Here is a 22218-nt window from a genome sequence, read left to right on the forward strand (position 1 = left end):
TTTATTTTACTGTCTTAAATTGACCTTTCATTGGTCATAATACATACATTTTAGATGCTTTAATATAACATATTTCTTATTATTTGGCCAACATGGAGAAAAGAGCAAAAACTGAATGCAATACCCATTGTAACAAAAAATGTGATAATTCTGGACTATAGTAGAAGATACTTTTCTACATAAAATTAATTCATAATAATGGAAGTTTTTTTATGTTTCTTGTCTATGTTGTAGACTAAACTTTTCTATTCACATCCCACTGCATGTGTGGGAAGTGACTTGTCTCTAGAAAACCCTTCTTACTGTTTTCAGTAGATCTTACTACCTGTGTCGATCAGTACTTGTCTAGCTACAGAGGGCAAGGGTAGGTCAGGCTCGTTTGTCTATGCGTTCCAAATTATTAACAGGTTATGCATGAGCAATTCCTTGTTGGCACTGTAGTTGTGTAGTTCATTAAATAGGTGTGCAGCTCTAGGGAAGTCTTGGCATGTTCCTGGAGGCTCTAGTATTTCAGGCTGGAAGGTACAGACAGCACCAGCGCGCACGGGCAGCAGCGCTGGGAACAAGATACTTCACCAGAACTAGGATAATGTAGTGCTCTGACCCAGGGACCCACATGTTAAGTCTAAAGTGAAGGTTGACCAGAGACAAAAGGTTGATGTCTGCGTAAGATGTGATGTTTCTTTCATAGGTATTGGTTCCTGTTTCCATGTAAAATTAGGGAGAATGAACCACTCTTTTTTTTTTTTTTTTTTTTTTTTTTTTTTTTTGAGATATTTTCTGTGCTGCAAGATATATTTGCCACCTAATACTGGTATTAAGGTGAACTTTTAATTAGAAAGGCATTCAATCATGAGTGAATTGCTGGCAGGAGCAGGTGACTGAAGGGCAGCTGACCATGCAGGAGCTGGTCAGCTCTCCAAACCATAACATCTGGTTTGAAGTAAAAAAATATTTCTCAGCCAAATAGTCAGACTTTCATTATTAGCCACAGTGTGGAACTCTTGATTGTTGTTTGTATTCCATGTAGTTCAAGACACCAAAGCTAATGTAGCAACAGACTGGCTTAACCTTAACACCTAGAATATAGGCACTTCAATAATTATTGGCATAAAAAAAGGTTATTCCTCTTATTGTTACTAACTTACTGTATTGTAGTTTTTCAGACAGAGGCACATACTATTTCAGTAGATTCTAATTAATTATTATGTTACTGTTTTGTATAAAAAGTATTAAGGCCTTTAGCTGGCAGTCTCAATATTCTTGGAGAGAGTATAGTTCTGTCTGTACCTCTGGAATGCTAACTGAAAATACAGTGAAGCATAACCTAACTTTTTCTGTCATCTGGTAAGAACTGCAATTTTGTATGATGCATTTAGAGTAGAGCTAGAAAAAAATATGAATTACTCAAATGAACAGTTTATGCTTCCTAGTAGTATGCGGTTGTACTGAAAAAGCTGCTAGTATTTTTAAGAACACTTACAAACAGGCTTAGGAAATGGTTCTTCCTCCACCTTAAACAGAGTGTGCAAAACTTTTTGCCTACGCACCCCCAACTTTTGCAACCTTACTGCCTGTCAATTTTCAGAAACTTAGTTGAGCAGGAACTACTTATTTTAGCTAGGACTTTAATTAATTTCTTCCAGTATTTTTCACTTTCTGTTTTCACTTAATTGAAATGCTGTTAGGTTGTTTTTGCTTCAGTTAGTACATACTTTTTTATTTTTTTCCCTATGTTACTATGCTAATATAGCACATAACTGTACCAGATTTTATCTTTGAGAATTTTATTCCATTACTTTAAAAACACCGAGATGTGTAATAGAGTACTTTGACAGAGCTGGAGTTCAGACTGCTGAACAATGAATGTTGTGATAAAATGCATGCAACTGAATATTGTATTTTATTTTTACATTTTCTTTTGTAACATCTATGCCCTTTGTTTAGGGAATGAATGGTGGTTACTGAATTGGCAGATGTTCAGTGCTTTTTGCAGGGAATAAGTGCATGATGAGCATTTAAAGGCACCTTCTGAATCTGGCGTTGCATATAGGCTTATTTTTCATTTGGAATGTTCAGTGAGAGTCCCATTGCCAAATTGTAATACCTGAAAATACTATATGATTTATACTTTCTGTAGGTTATAGTGCTGCATAACCTGTGACTGGAACGCTGCCTGAAGTGAAGAAGGGTTATGGCACTTCTATTCACAAAATCAGGAGTCAAAGGGTGTTTTAAGCATGAAATTTATTTGATCTAGTTTTCTGCAAATAGTTATTATAATAACCTGATCATAAGTGTGAGATTTTTTTATAATACCTTTTCAAACTAAATTTTCTAGCTTCCCTAGGCAAAACTAAGGTCTATTTATGCAAGATACTGTATGTGTATTTAAAAAAAAAATAAAGCCCTTGGTTTTCAAAGTACTTCTGATATGAACAAAGGAGTTGAGCACTGGACACCATTTAAACAAGTGAGAAGCTAACCTCTGAGATCCAGTAGCTGAGACTGTGTGTTGGTGACAGGAGGGAGGTGAAAACTTTGTAGTCAGAAGTTAATGTTGGCATCACCAGACAGTGAGAATAGAAAGGGTTGAAACTTTGGGTGAAGAGCATTGCAGCGGTAGTTGTGATTCTGCTAATGGAATTGTATGTGGGTTTGTGGTCACTTTTTGCAGTGTATTGGAGGAGGATTTTGAGTCTCTGAACCATGAAGCTCTTTTGCAGTAGGGAAAACTTTTTTTTTTTTTTCCTAGGGAGGAAGCCAAAAGTCTAACTGCTGCCTGCAGAAGTATTAACACTATTAAGGACAGTTATCAAAACTATGGAAGATCTATGTTTTTTTCTCTTTTATTACATAGTATTAAACATATTAGAAAAATGTAATGTCGTTAAACTGTATTTTGTGGTTTTTTAAAGTTATTTCCTTGCTATGTAAAGATGATTTAGGCTGTTGGTTTGGTTTTTTCTTTGTCTGATATGTTTCAGAACTTTTTTTTTTAATATCAAGCCTGCCCTTTTAGGAGATGTATATATCTATCTATCTATATCTATATATATGTAGTGAGGATATATCAAGCTGTAGCCCTATCTATAGTACCAATATAGGTAGGTTAGGTGTTTTGGCACAGGTAATGGAATGATGCATGTTTCTTATTTCAGACAATAAAATGCAAATACAGTGTCTGGACTCTTGCTTCAAAAATAAAATTAAAAATAAAAAAACCACACCCCACCTGCTTACCCCTGAAAATAGAGCGTGTTATTATCTTGAATCTGCTTTTTCACTTAGAACTCTCTTGAGATTTCTGACTTGTCTGAACACTTGACTGTAGACACTTCCTCCATTCCAGAACTTCGAGGCTCTGTGCTTGGTGCCAGCAGAGTGATTCTGGGGCCAACTCATATTTCCTGGTCCTGGGCAGGTCAGGACAGTCTTCCTCTGTGCCTGCTTGAATGCTAACAGAGGACTGGTCTAGGTTCTGTCCTCAAAGGAAAAAAAAAAAACCCAACAAACCAACAACAAACAAACCACCAAAAAACCCAAACATCTCCAAAGGGCAGCTTTTTTCTAAATTCTCTGCTGCTGCCTTGTTTCCATTTTTGTTGCTTCTTGTTTGTTTTTAAGATATACAAAACATACTAATTGCCAGGTGCTTTATTTTTTCCCCCTGTTCAGATGTTTTTTGTAGCTCTTGCTGCCTGTAATATATCTGGGAATTGTGGGGATTTTCTGGAGTTCTTGGAGCACAAAATATTCTATTAAAACTACTTATCCCATGAATAGTTTATTCATGGATACATACACATACTTATCTGTATCTCTATATTGGTGAGAGTGCTTCCTAGTTAAAAACCAGAAAGATGACATACTGTGGTGTGGTGCAATTGAAAGATCCCATAGGATGTATCTGGTTACTTTAGAACTTTCACTGAAAGTTACGCAGCTTTGATGCTTTCACAGCCATTGTGAGCTGCTTAGCTCCCTGGGCTTCCCAAACTTGGCTGCCCTGCCAGCTACTTTTCTGTTCACCTGGCTTATTAGCTGGAAAGCTGGTGAGCTTATGTTGTGAGACACCTTAGACAGGATGCCTACTAGACAAGTTGTCAAAACCAAAATTATATCTGGGCAACCATCAAGCTTACAAACCAGAACAAGCAATGTTTGCATTTTAGGTGTTTCTAAAATGAAATATTTAAGAATAGTTAGTATTTGGAAAGGAGGAATTTGAGAGTTTGTTTTTGTTCTAGTTTAATTTCATGTTGTAATGTATACTGTGTGTGTGATTCTCTGACAGAAAACCTCTGTTCATATTTCTTTTCAGGCTGTGCTTCTAAATCTTTTAATTAAATGTTTTGTTTTTCATGTGTTGAATGTGCTTTTTTTTTTCCCCAGTGGTATTTACAGCAACAACATACATATAAAGGCAAAGCTTTCAGCAGGAAAATTACAATTAAGAAGCATACTGTTCTACAAGATGTATAAGATTTTTATGACTAATACAGCATTTATGCAGTCACATTCATAATAATATTTGGTGTCTTACATGTATCATGAAAATATACCAGACTGTCAAAGTAACTTTCAGAGTGCCTGGGTGGTTTTTTTCTTATGATGTAACAGATAACCAGAATGTCTTTTCTCTAATACAGTATTGTTTCATGTTTGTAGGTAATATATGCTTTGAACACTAAAAATGATGAACATGAAGCTGCTATCCAAGCCCTTAAGGATGCTCATGAAGAAGAAATTCAACAAATTCTCGCAGAGACCAGAGAGAAGATCTTGCAGTATAAAAGTAAAGTTGCAGAAGAAATGGATCTCAAGAGAAAGATCCAGGTTTTAGAAGAGTCACTGGAAGATCATAAAAAGATGAAACATCAGGCACTGACAGAATTTGAAGCCTATAAGGATAGAGTTGAAGATATGCAGCTTTGTGCAGAAGCTCAGCATGTCCAACGTGTAGTGACCATGTCAAGAGAAGTAGAAGAGATAAGAAAGAAATTTGAGGAAAGGCTACGAAGCTTCATACAATTGCAAGTGCAGTACGAGAAGGACAAGCGTACAGCTCTGGAAGACTTGAGAGCTGCCCACAGGCTTGAGATTCAAGAACTTCTCAAGACTCAGCAGAGTCAGAATGCTACTTTAAGTAAGGGGCAAGAAAAACTAGAGGAATTGCATAGACTGGAGCTGGAAGACTTGAACAGTAAAGTTGAAGAATTAAGGCTGGAAAGAAAAAAACTCATTGAGGACTATGAAGGCAAACTCAGCAAAGCACAGTCCTTCTATGAACATGAACTTGATTCTTTGAAAAGATCTCAGCTTTTTACAGCAGAAAGCCTACATGCTTGCAAAGAAAAAGAAGTGGAGCTAAGAAAAGAATTTCAAAACCAGGAAAGTATGTTACGGAAGAATCTGGGCAAGCTTAAAACTGAATTACAAATGGTTCAGGATGAAGCTGCTAGTCTACGGGAAAAATGCCAAAAACTTCAGGTGGCTCTTGGTACAGCAGAAAACAATGTTCAGGTGAGACTGATGACATGTTGTTCCCAAGACGGTGAATTTTCTTTTCCTATTTATGCTGTCTTTCCATGAGGCTGATAGATTGAGGTGATTAGAATATGTAAACTTAATTTTCTGTCACTCATATTTGACTATAATCTTCTACTTTTTTTTATTTATTTGTAAGTTTATTTTATGTGTTTAATTTTCCCAGACTGAATTAATACTACTTTATATTCCAGTATAATCTAGACAGCCCTACCCAGGGGGAAGTTTTTTGGTCTCCTTCCTTTCAGCTGTTCATAAACAGAACTTAGTTGTTTGAGTCATGCTACCCAAAGTGTAGTATACTCAATAGAATACTCAAAACCATTACCACTTAAAGAACAGACAAAAAAAAAATCCAAACCCAAACTAAACCTGGTTCTCCTCCTGCCAAAGAAAGAAAGGGGGGAGAGGGGAAGGAAAAAAAGCTAAGCAATGTCTTTTCATCAGGTCTCCACAGACATTGATCCCTCTCTCCCCACCCCCCCACCCCACCCCCCAAAAAAAAAAAGGATTCAGAGAGGGAGGGAAGATGTTGATAACTAGTACCATTTGAGATGCTATGCTGACAAGCCAAAATGCTTGCTAGAAAAGTTGAGAAACCACTTATCTAGACTGTACTGTTTCTTGCAGAAACATATTTGACAGAAATGTCATACAACTGGCACTGTAAATACAAATAATGTTCTGTATGCAGTGCAGTCTTGCTTGTGGAGATCATTAGTGACCATCTTGCCTAAACATGTTGGGTGTTAAGAAAAGTAAGTTTGTAGGAGGTAAGAAAAAAGACGACTTTCTGAATGTTTCAACTTTTTTATTATAACAACTTCAATGATGTTTTCACAAGCAGTAACCAAAATACCGCACACATTTTCAGTATGTACTGGTTTTGGCTGGGATGGAGTTAGTTTTCCTCGTAGTAGCTGGTATGGTTCTGTGTTTTGGATTTGTGATGAAAATGGTGTTAAGTCAGGTATGTTTTAGCTATTGCTGAGCAGTGCTTGCACAGAGCCAAGGCTTCTTGTGCTTTTTGTACCACCCCACCAGCGAGCAGTTGGGAGGGAATACAGCTGGGGCAGGTGACCCCAGCTGACCAAGGGGATATCTATATGATGTCACGCTCAGTAATAAAAGGTGAGGGAAGGAGGGAGGACGTTTGGAGTTACGGTGTTTGTCTTTGCAAGTAACCATTATATGTGATGGAGCCCTGCTTTCCTGGAGATGGCTGAACACCTGACTGCTGATGGGAAGGAGTGAGTGAATCCCTTTCCTTGTGTGCACGGCTTTTGCTTTACCTATTAAACTGTCTTTATTTCAATCCATGAGTTTTCTCGGTTTTGCCCTTCTGATTCTCTCCTCCATCCTGCCAGAGGTAGAGAGTGAGTGGCTGTGTGGGGCTTGGCAGCTTGCCAGGTTAAACCACAACACTGTTACTTAGAAACTAAAGTTTCTTGTCCCTAAAGAAGGACAAGACATCCCAGAAATGCAAAGACTGATTTTATTTGGTTAGCAGTAGGACTGGATATGCTGGGCTTGAAGGAAAAGATTCTGCTCAGTTTTTGGTAGCTGTGCTGAGGCTCGAAGAACAGTAATTTCTGTGGGTAAGCTTTAAGTATCTTGTCTTTTGCATTTGTAGTTACTCTCAAGTTTTCAAAGCCAGAAGTACTTAAATGTGATGGTCATAGTAATTTTGGACACATCATTGGGTAGAGCTGAGATGAGCCGTGAGCTTTTCCCATTTACAGTCTAATTCCAGCCCAACTTTTTGACTACCCCTCTTTCTTGTGTAAAAGCTACAGGCTACAGTGAAAGAAGACTACTGCTTTTATGAGATAATACATTCAGAACATCTTTTTCGTTTCCCAAGGGGCCTTTCAAAAGTTCATTTTCAGCTCTGTTCAGCTGGCAAAGCAGAACGCTTGCCTTTCAACTGACTACACCAAGGAAGCGGGTTTCTTGCAAGCTGCAGCAAAGAGGAAATGCACTGTATGCTGATTGTTCCTGCAGTAAAGGAGTTCCTTTTGGTTCCAGAGAAGAGGAAGAGCCTAGTACAGTATTCACAGCAGATTTAAGTCAGGTCCTACTCTGATCATCATGGATGAGATGATCAAATACATAATCTCGCCACTTCTGGTGTCCATGTTTCACTACATGCCTTGTCCCGTGTTTTCCCTAATTCTATTTCTTGCTTTAGTTTCTGAAATGACCCTTTACTGTTCCAGTGACTTGAATGGTGAGATATCTATCTTTACTTTTAAAACAGAACAAGACCTGCTTTTCCTTCCTGCACGGCTGAGAACACATCAGCATCACACTACCAAAGATATGTTATTATGGATCAGTACATCAGAGTTGAAACATATTAGAAGTTTGATTTAACCAATTGACTGGCTCTCATTTTATGTTATCAATGTGTAGCTTTTTTTTGTCTGTGTCAGTACTAAACACTCAGGGATGGAATGAAAGACACTGTAAACTGCTGTGAACAGATACGTTCTTCAGTGTGAAGAACTCTCAGATAACAGAAACAATGTTTCTCAAGTTGGCCTCCAAACTCTGTGGACCATTCCACTGTTTTTATTTTTTGTATACCTTTTTGAATATTGTCACACTTCTCTTATGCATTCTCGTCATGCCATATAGCCAGTATCTTGATGCTTCAACAATATTTTTGGAAAAACATATAATGCAAAATGAATGTGGTGGTAATATTACAAGATTTTGGCTTTTGTATGAATTGAACTTGTTTGCTGAAAGGTCTTTTCTGTACATTTTAACCTAATGCTCATTTAAATTGTCACACGATTGTATATAATGGTAACAGACATCATACTATGCTTCCTCTAGGTTCTTCAAAAACAGCTAGATGATGTGAAGGAGGAGGAGATGTCACTGTTAAGCAAACACAAAGAAGTGGAAAGTGAGCTGGCAGCTGCTAGGGAGCGCTTACAGCAGCAGGCCACTGATCTTGTTCTCAAAGCCAGTATGTATGTCAGTAACTTAATCTGGAAATTAAATTCTTCTTCTTCTAGCCTTTTTTTTTTTTAATAATCTTGTGTGGGCTTAGAATGCCTAAAGACTGTTCTATGCTGTCCATAAAAACTTCTGACAAGTTTGGGTGGTTTTTTTAAACCGCTTTGATATCACATGCATTGTACTTAAGACTCTCCTGGTTGTGTGTGTACTCTTTTGTCTGAACATTCTACTTTGTATGGCGTGTTTCCTGGTTTTGGAATTTCTTGCCTTAACTGCACTTGTACAGAATGCTTCTCCTGTGTATCTGTTCTACACATAGTCACTGAGACAGGCTTTGTGTTCCCCCATCCTTTTTCAGTTGCCGTGTCTTTTTGCCGAGTTTATGGTATTTTGCTTTACATCTGCTGTCAGAAGACTTGCAGCTTATTGGATAATAAATCTTTAAGTGTTTTCTTTATAGCAGTTTTCTTCACTTCTCTGTGCTTGTTGGCATATGGAAAGGTATAGAAAATAGTTTTAAGACTTGGCTGTACACGTGTGTGTGTTCCCTCATTGGCATTATCTCTCTAGTAAACTACGTAGTGGTAGGGCGTGGGTCCAAGTGCTTGAACTTGGTTAACTATACTGTAGGTAGGATTGTAGGCTAAAAATAAGCCCCTGGCTTATCTTTGGCCTTGTTCAATTAAGTCAATTGTAGAAGCACCTGATTATTTTCCACACAAATTAGCATAAGCCCAGGGCCCTTCCCAGAAGTCAGTTTGGATAAGATTACTTTGTTTTGAAGTCTGGGATGTTGCCAGACTGTGCCAGTTGGCCTTAAGGACAGACAGTGCTTCACAGCAATAACCTACTAATACTGCAATGGTTTACTATAGTTTTATATAATATAAATATTTACTATTAATGTAACACTACTATCTGGTTATGTATGGCTTAGCCCTCAAACTGGGTATGTGAATGTGGCCTGTAATCAAGGCTTGATTTCTGTCCTTCAAATAATGAAGCTGTTCATACGGAGGGACTGAGTGTGTCTGCCACCTAGGAAAAGTGACATATATGAGCTAGCTAAGGTAAGGACTAGGAATAGCCTAGGCTATACATTTGGACGATATAGAGGCCAGCAGGTCCTACTGGATGTAAACAGCTAGAAGGAGTAGGATTGCTGCTGAGAGGATCTCAAATCATGGCTTTCAAATGGGAATCTGACCCTCCAAAAAGTGGCTTGTGAGACACTCATAGAAAAAAATCACAACATGAGACTGTTGAGGGGGAAAAAAAAACCCTGTTCTCATGCACTTTGTACATTCTTGTTTCTTTCCCTAGGTGGAGGCATGGGAGGGGGGTTCGGTAGGCAGCCCCAGATTTAGTGGAAATAAATATCCAGGTGGTTTCTCTGCATTATTGATGGTGTGTAGCCGGCTAACCTATGAGTCCAGCACTGGGCTTTTCTGGCATTGAGGTTTTCAGCTTTACCAGAAATTCAAGTGTGTCCAGCTGAGCTCAGTGGTGCTGTCAGTAGCATGTATTTGCTTTATAGCATGTTGCTGTGCAACAAGAGCCAGGAGCCCTGTTTACAGTGGTGCCACCAAGCCATTAGCATGTGGTGTAATTGGTTACCACCTTGTTTGGAAAAGGTTTCTTACGCTGGCCCACTGCCATCTCCTTTTGATTTTCAGCTCACACTTGGAAATCAAAAATCCTGCCTGAAAGAAACTAAATTCTTGTACTTAATTACCATACAAAATGCTTACTCATTGTATTGGAATTTGAGAACACTGTATTAAGTCTGTTAAGGAAAATTAATATTGTCTTCTATTTTTACTGAGTTTCAAACTTGAAAGGAAACTGCTGCGTTTCCTCGTGCTCTACACAGAAGGTATGAATGGGAAACCTGTGTTGTGTGTTGGCATTGCTAGGACAAAAGCTCTAGATCAGTGTGTGCATCTGTGCTTACAATAAACTATGCGTGTGCATAATGCTTCCCGACAGATTTGAATTTCTAATTGTTCTCCTTGTGACATTCTAAAACCTGGGTTTGCAAATGCATTTCTTAAATAGCTGAACTTTTGAAACAAGGTGTTTTTTGAAACATTACGGAGTTAAGCATACCAGTTATCTTAATTTTTTTTCCTCTTCAGTTTTTATTTTTATCAAACAAAAATGCCCAAATCCAAATGATCCTTGAAATTATTCAGAGCTTAGCACAATTAGAGATTTGCATTGTCTATGAAAATGCTAATCATTTTGGAGCTTCTTTAATCTTCAAATTCTATTACGTATCCTGCTGTCCTTCCCTTCACATCAGTGTTCACAGGCAACAAGGGCTAAAACAGTTTCTTTTTTTTTTTTTTTTTTTTTTGGCACATGTTGCTTTAACTTCAGATGGAAATGAATCAGGAGGCTCAGTGGTTTTGTCTTGTAAGAAACAGTGACACAGTCCACTTTCTTAGCTTAGGAACTTAAATTGGAAAACAATACTCCGTTAGTAAAACTCATATCACTTTTGAGGTTATAATAAAATGATGAGGAAAAAAGGTCTCACAAAGTTATGACTACAAAAATAATAAATTTATTCTCAGTAAACAATACAGTTTCTTATCTGGATGCTTTCTCTGTGTGAAAATGTTAAGGATCTCTGTATAATCCTTGAAATTCTGTTTAGTTACCACTTTGGTTTTTTAAATGGCATATTTCAAACATTTCTAGGTCATGCAATTTATGAAAGGGTTAATAAGGTGTTTCTATCAAAAGAATCCACTCCAACATGATGCTTCTACAAACATGTTAAAGTAATGGGAGAATACTCCCTTTCTTGTTTTTTCACTTGAAGAGCCTTAGGAGCACCCTCTCAGTTGTTCAATTGAACAAACCTAGGCGCGTTCTCTTTTCCAAAGTAGCCATCTATCTTCTCCTAAGGCTCTCCAGAATAACAAAGGTTTCACTGCTTTGGTCAATTAGCTAGTGGTAGTATTTTCAGTAATACAGGTATAAATTAAGAACAACAAGGACAAAAATTTCTTAAGTCATAAACTTTTTTCCACTGGTGATGTGAAGGACAGATGATTATACAGTCTAGCTTTGTAGATTTTTGGGGTTTTAAATATACATAAAGAAATTAAAAGGAAGCCTCTAACCTGCAAGGATTTAGATCCTACTTTACTATAGAGAGAATGAGTTCTGTTAAATTTTAGTCATCTCCCTATAGCAAAATAAAGTGTAATGCCATAAGTTTTACATAGCTTTAGCTGCTATACCTTGCATGCTGGCTAAATTATGAAAGATGATGTCAATGTTCTGCTTTCTGTTGTGTAGTTTGCTATGGGGTAAAAATGTGCAGTTTTAGATGGAGTAAGTTCTTCAAGACAAACTGTCTATGTTCATAGTATTGCCTACCTCCTGCTTTCTCTGGGAGTCAATATGCAACCTTGAACCAGAAAAATTGAAACTAAAGGAATCCCAGCACCAAGCGCTCTACTGTGGCTGGATATTTTACATTAAAACTAAAAAAAGGAGAGGAGGGGAAGTTAAGCTTTGCAGTGGATATAATGGAGATCCATATGAAAGCTTCCATAGAGTTGTACTTCTAGAAAACACTGAAGTGTGAATGTGTACTTCAATTACATGAAACCAATGTTGGGTTTTAAAGAGCTGTTTTGTTTTTAGGTCACATTGGAATGCTTCAAGCTACTCAAATGACTCAAGAAGTTACAATCAGAGATCTGGAATCAGAAAAGTCTAGATTAAAGGAAAAACTATCCCAGCTGGAAGAAGAAAGAAATTTATTACAAAGCAAAACACAGAGTCTGGATGAGCGACAAAGGCAGCAAATTCTGGCCTTGGAAAAGGTTAAACAGCTTATTTGCTTTAGTTGTATCAAAACAAGAGACCTCAGATTCTCAGAAAAAAATGATTGTTTTAATTTTTGTTTGATATGACTGGACTAGTACCAGCAGTGGTATGTTCCAAATATATCTCACGTAGCACCATAGAATGACTAATGTAGAATGTAAAGTGAGAGTAGAGGGAAGTCAGATTAGATGCTGCTCAGACTGCTTGGGATATATTTTAGCAATTTCACTTAATTTATGACTTTTTGTGTAGATGCCTAGTACCTAAAGTATCTCAGTAAGGAGAAATGTGAAATGGTTAAAGAACAACTTTAAAAAACACTTTCTCTGAAAATGTGCTGGACGTGTTTGAAAATACTGAACTGAAATTTTCTATAGGCTTTGACTTTGGTACCTGACTGCTGTTTCCCCAGATTAAATAGAGCAAAAAAAATAGATTTTATAAGGATATATTGCTTTGCATGGATATACTGAAACTATGGTTTTGGTTATTGAACGATTTAGTGCTCAGTGTTTGCTCAATTTTTTTTTTATATGGAGGCTAATTTTTGTGCATTTGTCATCAGTAATGTTTTGGGGGGTTTTTTATTCCTACTGTTCAGATAGTATTTTTTTTACCATTTAATAGATTTTTTAAATTATTTTTCTGTCATTTATAGAAAGTAAATGAAGCAAGGGAGACACAACGTGAATATTATGAGAAGGAGCTGGTAAAATTGCAAGCAAGATTAGAAGGAGAGGCTGCACAGTTAAAGGAGGCTCATTCCAAGACCTTAGAAGAATTGGCATGGAAGCACCACACTGCAATTGAGGCTGCGCACAGTAATGCTAATAAGGATAAGAAAAAACTGCAGATGGTAGGTTTGTGTTTTCCTATTAATTAAGTATATTACAAAAAGTAAATGTTACAGTTTGAACGTTGTAGTGCGTGGTTTTGTTGCATGGCAAGTTTTATTTGGAGTTACCTGCAGATCTGCTGGACCTCTCTGAAGAAACTACTCAGTCTTTATTAAAATAATACATATCTTGCAAGAAAAAGAAAAAAAAGAGCATTTTTACTGTCACTTCTCTGCATACAGAAGAGAAATTCTCAAACTACTTTCTTTTTGAGCATAGTAGGTATGTTTTCACGGGTTTTGTGACCCATATTCAGAAGGGTTGGTATATCACTCAAGATCAGTTCTTCCGAAGGAAATGAAAGATTATGTTATTCTAGTATTTAAAATTTTCATAAACAGTCCAGAAGTACATTAAGATACTATATTAGTACCTGACTGAATGTATACTCAGAGGAAGAAAACAGCTGTTCATAACTTACATCATAGAATTATGCTTGCTGTATATTGACTATCTGTTTATCTCTAACTGGAATCCTGAAACTGAAAGGCTTTTTTGGTTCACAAAATTGTCCTTTTCTTTGTTGGGGTAAATGACAGGACCAATTCTGAATTATTATTTCCTAATCTGATGTATGTACATTATACATATTTTTTACCTGATAGAGTAAATATGGGTTAAATATTAATTATTTAAATTAAGGCTTTGTTATGCTTCTCTGGTGTGTTCACAGGAAACACACCAAGAAACACAGCTGTAGTTAGTGATGTGTATCTTATACTGATTTTTTTTAAAAAAAGATATATTACTAGTGTGTTGCTCTGTAGTTTTATTTTGAATAAATCCCAAAGATTTTTTTCATGCCTCCCAACAACGAAAGTAGTTCTCCGAGATATATGTGCATCTGATTTTTCAGGCATACTTTCTTTGTACCTTTAACGTGCCTGTTATTAAAACAAGGTCTCCTAAGGGTTTCTGGGAATATTTTTCTTTTACTCCAGTAAGACGTGGGGTCCTTTCTGTTTTCTGTTGTTTATTAAAATCATGTAGAGAATAAAACAAAGGATATCAGGAAAAATTTGTTTTTAAAACATTAAATTAATTAAAATAGGGAATACCTTTATAAATATGAGAAACCTGAAGCTTGATTTTAGGAAGGGAAAACCAACTATGAAAAGATACCAGGGTCAAGATCTCAGTAAATCTTAATTGGTGTACCGTCTCCTGTCAAACCTGTCTCACTAAGCACATGTTGTGCTGTTTGATTATTTCTTCCTTCAACTCTTCTCCACATTTGAGACTGAGTAATTCAATTTAGTATGAGGAAGAAGCCAGGTACAAGGAGTCTTGTAATAGAGGACGTGAGGACTTAGTGGGATGGGAAGACTTGAAAGCCATCTAGGGTTTGAAAGGCTTTGAAAAAAATGGAACAGAAGAGAATTCTAAAAGTGAGAATAGGAGTCAAGAAATAGCTTCAATACATCTCTTTGCTTCAGTTCTTCCATCTAGAAAATGAGCTGTAAAAATGGCATCAGTTCATATGAGGCTTGTGAAAATAGTTGCTAATAATTTTGCAGCACTGCACAGCTGTAATGAATGGCAAGTATCATAGAAGAACTAATTACTCAGTTATCAGAATAGAGTCTGAATAGCACTAGTGAAATTTTGCAGACAGCAGATTTCACAGTGTGAACAAGAAAAATTGAGCAAGTCTCTATTAGCAAACATCATCTGTCCCACGTGGTGGTGGATCTGGGCCCCCTGAAGAAAACAGGCACTTGATGAGTTACACTTTCAGTAATACCTGGCTATACAATGTAACCCTGTTTTGTCACTGTTCAACTTCTACCACAAAGAGACTGTTTGTACATAATCTCTGCACACACAGCAGTTTAGATGCAAATTATTTATTGCCTATTGCACACCCTAATGGAGTGCTAGAACTAACCAGCTACTAATGTGCTTACCACCCCCAGCAAAACACCTGGGGAGTCCCTGCTTTTGGATGAGGAAGGGTTGGCCTCCGTTGCATCTTTGAATGAGCTGCATGACACCAAGTTGCTGTCTTGCAGATCCCTGGTTTTCGTTAGAGTTTTATATTCTTCGTGACAGTCTTTCCTCTTAAATTCTTGAGTATTGAGTCTCCCTGTCTGCAAAATCCTACCAACGCCTGCAGTTGGATGTTTTGTTTCATGCATGGCTCTAGTCTATGTGTTTTTGTAGCTGTTTCTGAGGTATTACTGATTTTCTCAAATCTGAGCCCAGGGCTACGCAGAGGTGCTGAATTGATGCCAAGACTTGCATTGCAGCTGAACTCCTAAGAAGGGCTTAATAAAGGAGCCTCTGTAGCTGCATAAGAAGACCTTGAAGTCTCATATAATGTGGCTCTGGAGCACCTTGCTTTGCAACTTGAGTTTTCTTCAAGAAGGCTTTGTGGTGTAATAAATTATATTAGTCTATTCACTGAAATATAAATAAAACTCTTAATTTTAACATGTTTCATGTTAAGTATTTTGTGACAGAAATTCTTCTTCTGAAAATATATTCTGAATATTAATGTATAAGCTGAAGCATAAATCTGTAGTTTTCCTTAAAAGAAAAATGTTTCTAACAAATACATATACAACACAGGCTCATGTAGCAGAAATAAAATTCATCCAAGAGGGGAGTTTTCAGAATTTCGCTATTACTCCGCAGAGACTGAAATGAAAACAGAGATCTTTCTTTCTTCATATAGTTGAAGACTAATTGTTGCTTTCTTTCAGTTCTACATAAATTTTGTAGAAAGGGTGTGGAGCTTTTTTGTTTGTTTTAACAGCCTGAAAAACTTCACAAATCTCAGTCTGGATTTTAAGATTTGCTATTTTCTGTGAGGATTTTGTGTAGGAGATAACTGGGTAAAAGGCTGAAGGATAAGCATATTATTAGCATCATTTTATAAAAAGTGAATTTCTGCATTGTGTCAGCTCAGATTGAAAAACTGTGAAAGTAGATACAGTTTTAATGATTTTGATAATTAAGACAAACAGGACTTTATTCTCATTTACTAGATTTTGTGATTAATCAGGGATGTTAGATTAGATAAACTAGGAAAAAATGTCTGTTGTAAAGGAAATAAATGTTGTTGTTTTAACACTTTATCAAAAGGATAATTCTTGGTTGAGATCAGGAATATTTATGTCAGGAGGAATAACTTTCATGTGGTACACCTGTATTTTGTGATGAATGTATGGCAAGTATACAATATTTTTTTTTTCATCCTTGTTTCTGCATAGGAGTTGGAGCAGCAGTTCGAGAAGGAGAAACTGCATTTGGAGGACGATAAGAATCAGCTCCGACAGCAGCTGGAAAACCTGAAGGAAGAGCTAACAACAAAACTGACTTCTGCCAATCAGGAGGTAAGGGCTAACTTTAATTGTATCAGCTAATGGTTCTGTGTACTAAACTGCATTTCATCAGTAATGATCTTGTGCTTTGTACAGAGCTAGGGCTACACTGTTTGGTCTGTTTAATACCTTATTTCTTTTTAAAGTTGAGTATTCTTCAAATGTGGTAAGCTACTTGACTGATTCTAAGCAATGATTTTTTTGTCCTTTACAAAATAAACTAATTTTATTAAATTAAAAACAAAATTAAAATAATTAAAATTAACAAAGCAAAAGATATGGATGTACAAAACAGCTGATGTAAAAAGCTTTTTTTGTTTCAACTCTGCTTATCTTCTCATTAGGTAGACAGACCTCTACACAAAATATATCAGGAGACAGAGGGAAAACTAACTATTTAAACCCATTATTTGGTTAAAATTAACATACTGTAAATTCTGGTCAGCTTCCTGACTTACAGATGATCTTCATATATTTCCGTCAAAAGATGACATGAAATATTTATAGTAAGACCTAAATCACTTGCAATGTTTCGATATATGCAATTAAGTTAAATCTTATATCTCAATACAGCTTTAACTTTTTCAGTTTGAAATCACCACCTTTTCATAATACAATATTTTAAAATTAGAAATAGATTCTACTGATATCAGAAACAATGATAAGGCAAAATTTCCAGAAAATAATTTGTTTCCAGAAAAGAATGGATCAGATTCATTGTTTGATAAGCTATACATATGATTTCACTGTGTGCTTTAAGACAGATTTAAGCATGAATTTAAGCAGGTTTTTTGCAGTGGTACTTTTCATTACAGTTTTCTATACTGTAAAAGTTCTGGAGATGGCAGGTGTCTGTCTAATTCTGGTGGCTTGCAAATTGTACAAATGTTAAACTTGCTTTAGAACAAACCTGATCGTTATTAATAAATGAGAAAGATTGCCCTTCTGAAAGTGAAAATTTAATTATTGTTATATTAAAGAATATTTAATTTGTGTTTATGTTGTATATCTTGACATATTGATATATATCAGTGTATTACTTTAATATGCATAACATAATATTTAAGATTTTAATATTATATTCTAAAATATATATTCTGAAAGTATATCTTAGTTTAGTTTCAATATGTTTATGCTTTCATAGTAGTACCTGTGGCAAATGAAGAGACGGGACGCTGTTTGATACAAACAAATGTCGATTTATTGTACGGAAGCACGAGTTTATATATATTTTCAGAAGCTGCGTGTTTTAAACAGTTGGTTCTTTAAGCTAAGCATTGCATACTAGGCAATCCCTGGTTGGTGGTTAGCTACCATCAATTAACAGCAAGGTGTTACCTGTCCTTGGTGCCATCCGTCCCCCACTCCCCTATGCTCTCTCAACATGACTCATCATGTTAATTGTGTCTATTCACACTCCTTGTCCTCCCAGGGTTCGTGACCTACAAAAGAGCACATTCCCCTCAGCTAACTGATTGTCACGCATGGTCCTAATTTCCAGCCCGCTCCTGCAGTACCTACCAGTAGATAGATATGCTAGAGAATATATACTACCAGAGTAGTTCTTTAGAGCATCTTTAGAGCTCAGCATCAGTCACAAGTGCCTGTTGAACAGGAGACTGTACTTCTTTCTGATAGTTGTGAGTGCCTTTGTCGGTACTTCTGACTTTGGAGAAGGTGCAAATGGAAGGTGGTAGTGCTCTTGTTCTTTTAACAGTATGTTTGCTTACATTCAAGTTGGAGAAAATATGATGTATTTGTTATATATGTGAACAAAATCATACACAGGTTTATTTTTCAGTTCAAAATTACAGAATGTTTAGTTATTTCTTTTTAGCTTTGACTTCTCTGTTGTATGTTAACTTTCCTTCTTGCTGGATTAGATCTGAGAGCAGTGCTTTTGTTCTATAGTCATTCAACACTGTATGCTTTAATTTAGTTACTCTTTATTAACTTTTCTTGAAATTCATGAGTAATAAACTTGCTTCTTCTGTGAAGGAAGTAACTTCAAATGTTTTACAAATGAGTCTTCATTATCTAACTGTCCAGGCTTGGAAAATTAATCAGCACACAACAGAATTGAAGAGAACGGAGGCTTAGTTAAGGAATAGGTAACTAACAAACTAAAACAGGGAGTTAAGGCCACCTGCTATTTCATATTTGAGCTTGGATGCATTCTTATGCCAGCATAAACTTGATGCAGTATATCTTGCATATTGAGAGAATGAGACAAAGCGTTCAGGCAATAAATTCAGAGTGGTCTGTAAATCCACTCTATGTAGTACAGAGACAATATGATTTATTTTATTACTATGTTTATCTTAAGCACGTGAGAAAGTGCTTCACTTGCAGCTATAGCTTGCCCTTGGATCTCTACTGGCAATAGTTTCTCAATGCCTTCACTGACCTGGAAGAAACTCTCCTGTGGAATGTCTGGCACATCTTTAGCTTAGCTTTTACGTTTCTACTGCTGTTTCCTTTTTTTTGTTTGTGTTGTTTTGTTACAGATGTCATTTAACAGTAGCCATATATTTATTACTTTCTGCAGATGTTAGCTTAGCTCTAGCTTCCCTGCTGAGAAAGCTGCTTTTGAACCTATGCCATCCTCTTTGCTTTTTGACAGGCTTTTTGACAGCGATTATCTTAGCTAAAGGATGAGGAAAATTCAAGCCTCATTAGGCTGGCTTCTAGTACCAAGCTATTTAAGAACAGTGTAATCTTCAATACTTGCCGGAGATTTTCTTTTTTGAGCGTTTAGGTTAAGTCAAGATACTAACTTTCTCGCATGTATCTCGGGGTGAGGATGGCTGTTACTCTAGGGATTTGCTTCCTTTCACTGTAGACCAGTCAAGACCTCTTAGAAAGACTGTTTGTGTCAGTTGACAGAGTATTCTAAGGACAAGCCATCTCCATGCAAAGGATTTCTGATGATATTACTAAGGATCATTTTAAACAGCCTCCAGCATTGCTTTTTCATCAGTAGGATAGACCTAAGCCCTATGAGTGGCATTCCTGCATGTTTCCTTATCCTTTAGATGTACAGAACTGATTTTCACGTTTCATGCAAGTGGTGTAGGCAATTTTTCATGTGGGGATTCTGCTTCAGGTAGTGCTTTGTAGGGAATTACTAGCTGTCTGTATGTAAAGGAGCACATGGATGAGCACTCAAGGTGACATTAATTTTCTCTGAGATCTGTCGTGCCAAAGAAATTTGGGATCCCTTGCTGAGAGGAAAGGAGGAGTCCCTCTTTAAATACTTCATGAGTTGCATACAAAGGGAGATAGTTCTGGGAGGGGTGTGCATGTGTGGGTGTATGCATGCCTGTGTGCGCTATAAACAGTATTAACATATAATTATACTAACAAACAGAAAACGTAGTTATAACTGTTACCTCTTCATACCTGCAAACCAAAGTTAGTCTTTTCTTGGGTCACGTGTCCTGTTGCGAATGAATTTATCTCAACATACAAAGGCGGTGGCATAGACTACTACTGCAAAAACGCGAGTTCCCATTAGCTCCTGTTCTGTGGTCTCCCTTGCCTCCCATTATTCTGTTTTTTTCCAGCCTCCTTATTTAAAAAGTTTTTCCTTTCCTGTAGCTGGTGAACAATGACCAATTTGTAATCTTTTTTAGCTGAAGCAAAGTAGTATGGTATCATTGTTTTAGGTGGGGAGGTGAAGCACAAACAGACAGAAAAAAAGTATATTGTTACATAGCATTTAAAATATCTCATTATACTCTACAGATATTAGTTTGAGCTTTAAATGGGCTAATTTATGGACAGGCAGCAATCTGAAAACAGGAACATATACACTAGCATGTTAGTTAATCCATTAGATTGGAGGTTATATATTTTGAAATAGCAGTTCATGTTATTTTAATTTGCATAAAAAAGCTTTCTTACAGTAAAGTTACATGTAATTTTAGAACTTTTATGTAATCTCTTTTCTTGCAAAATGCTTCAAACATAGGCTGGTTATTTTTTTTACTTGTAAATATCCTTTAATTGAATCTATCTTTGATATTATAAAATTACAGAAACTTGTCTAGACTGGAATTTGAAAAACAGTGGAAGAAAATGAAACCAGGATGACTTGCCTGCCATTACTAATAATTGTGGAAATCACGACTTTTTTTCATCATAGGTGTCTCGTCTGCAAGACCTAGTACGAAAAAGTGAACAAGGCCTTGGTACTGCAGAAGGACATATCTCCAGTCTTCAGGAAGCTCAGGAAATACTCCAGAAAGAACTAGAATTAACTAGAGCAAGATTGCGAGAGACCACAGATTCATTGTATAGTGTTGAGGTAACCATAATGTTGGAGAATAAATTGCACAAAGTACAGTCAAATTACTTTTTTAAAAACGGCAGGAAGTATTATAGTGGACACGTTACTGCAGGAGCTTCATATGGCTACATTAAAAGACAGGCTTATCTTTTTTTTTTTAAGCAGAGAGAAGAAAACTGGGAAACTAGGATGAGTTGGTTTGGGGTAGTTTGTTTTCTTTATGGGTTTTTTTGGTTTGTTGTTTTAGGGTGGATTTTTGTTGTTTTCAGAACACTTAGTTCTGCAAGCACATCTTTCTGTGGTTAATATAAATTGTAGCTGCTAAAGTGTGTCTGTAGAAAACATACCCAGGTTGGATTTTTCAGAATCTTAACAGAATTTCATGAGAACGTAAAAAGGGTGTGTGTTATGCCGGTGCTAGTCCAGACAGTTTCATATCTTGGTGCAAAACAAGATCCAAAGCTTACTAGCTCTAGAATTCATTGAAACCTTTTTAATTTTTTTCATGCATGCATACTATGTTTTTCTCAAATAATGGACACAATCTTCATTTCAGGCTTAAATTTAGAATTTTGGAAGATGCCTGAGAATAGTTTAAAACTATGCCATGATATCTTGAAAGACGGCAGATTGTCATCTGGAAAATGTGACCACTTTATACAATTGAACCGATTAATTTGCCTAAGCACAAATGTATTGCTGTTTTAGGTGGATTAGATAGAACTGGAACTGTCAATCTGTCCACTTATTTTGACAGACTCATTGACCTTAATACTAAGTGTAGCTTTTCCTTCTTCTCTCCTCAGTAAACAATGTGCATTTACAAGATCACAGCAATATTTGAAGTAGAGCAGCTAATATTAGAAAAAAGTATTTCCAGAATGTTTTTATGCTGGTGTTATTTTCTTAACAAAACCACTTTGAAACAAGATACCAGGTTGGGTTTGTCTTCTAATTTCTTTCAGCTATGATCATTAGAGGTGCATCCTATTTACAGTTTAGAATTTCCTGTTTTTTTAAAAATTTCTTGAAGTGTCCTTATGAACTACTGCTTTCTTCTCTCTTCACCTATTATAACATTTAAATCTTCATATATAGAAGGTTAGTGGCAATAACATTTATCTTTACAGATTTTAAACTGTTAATGAAAAAATCCTACGTAAAAATTCTCATTTTAAAAAGTCCTAATTAAATTTAGATGGCCATGTTTGCTTCTCATGAATGAAGCAAGCACTGCTGAAAAATATGAACGTAAGTATGATTTCTAGTTGGTACCTAATACTATTCTAGTGTGGTAAAACTTGAATAGAAATCAATAGGCATGTTAAACGTT

The 22218-nt window shown here is 36.4% G+C and overlaps 1 protein-coding gene across 9 annotated transcripts in view; it reads left to right on the plus strand.

Moving 5' to 3' along the window:
• Nucleotides 1-22218, plus strand: part of FAM184A (family with sequence similarity 184 member A) — an 81676-nt gene that overhangs the window by 22330 nt on the left and 37128 nt on the right. For all 9 annotated transcript variants that reach the window (XM_080389516.1, XM_080389517.1, XM_080389519.1 and 6 more), the window contains exons 2-7: nt 4672-5526; nt 8395-8530; nt 12187-12368; nt 13031-13228; nt 16484-16606; nt 20742-20903. In XM_080389516.1, the coding sequence (XP_080245642.1) occupies nt 4672-5526; nt 8395-8530; nt 12187-12368; nt 13031-13228; nt 16484-16606; nt 20742-20903 (1656 nt within the window). The remainder of the gene's footprint in view (nt 1-4671; nt 5527-8394; nt 8531-12186; nt 12369-13030; nt 13229-16483; nt 16607-20741; nt 20904-22218) is intronic.

The sequence above is a fragment of the Falco punctatus genome, assembly GCF_963210335.1.
Source record: "Falco punctatus genome assembly, chromosome: 5".
NCBI lineage: Eukaryota > Metazoa > Chordata > Aves > Falconiformes > Falconidae > Falco > Falco punctatus.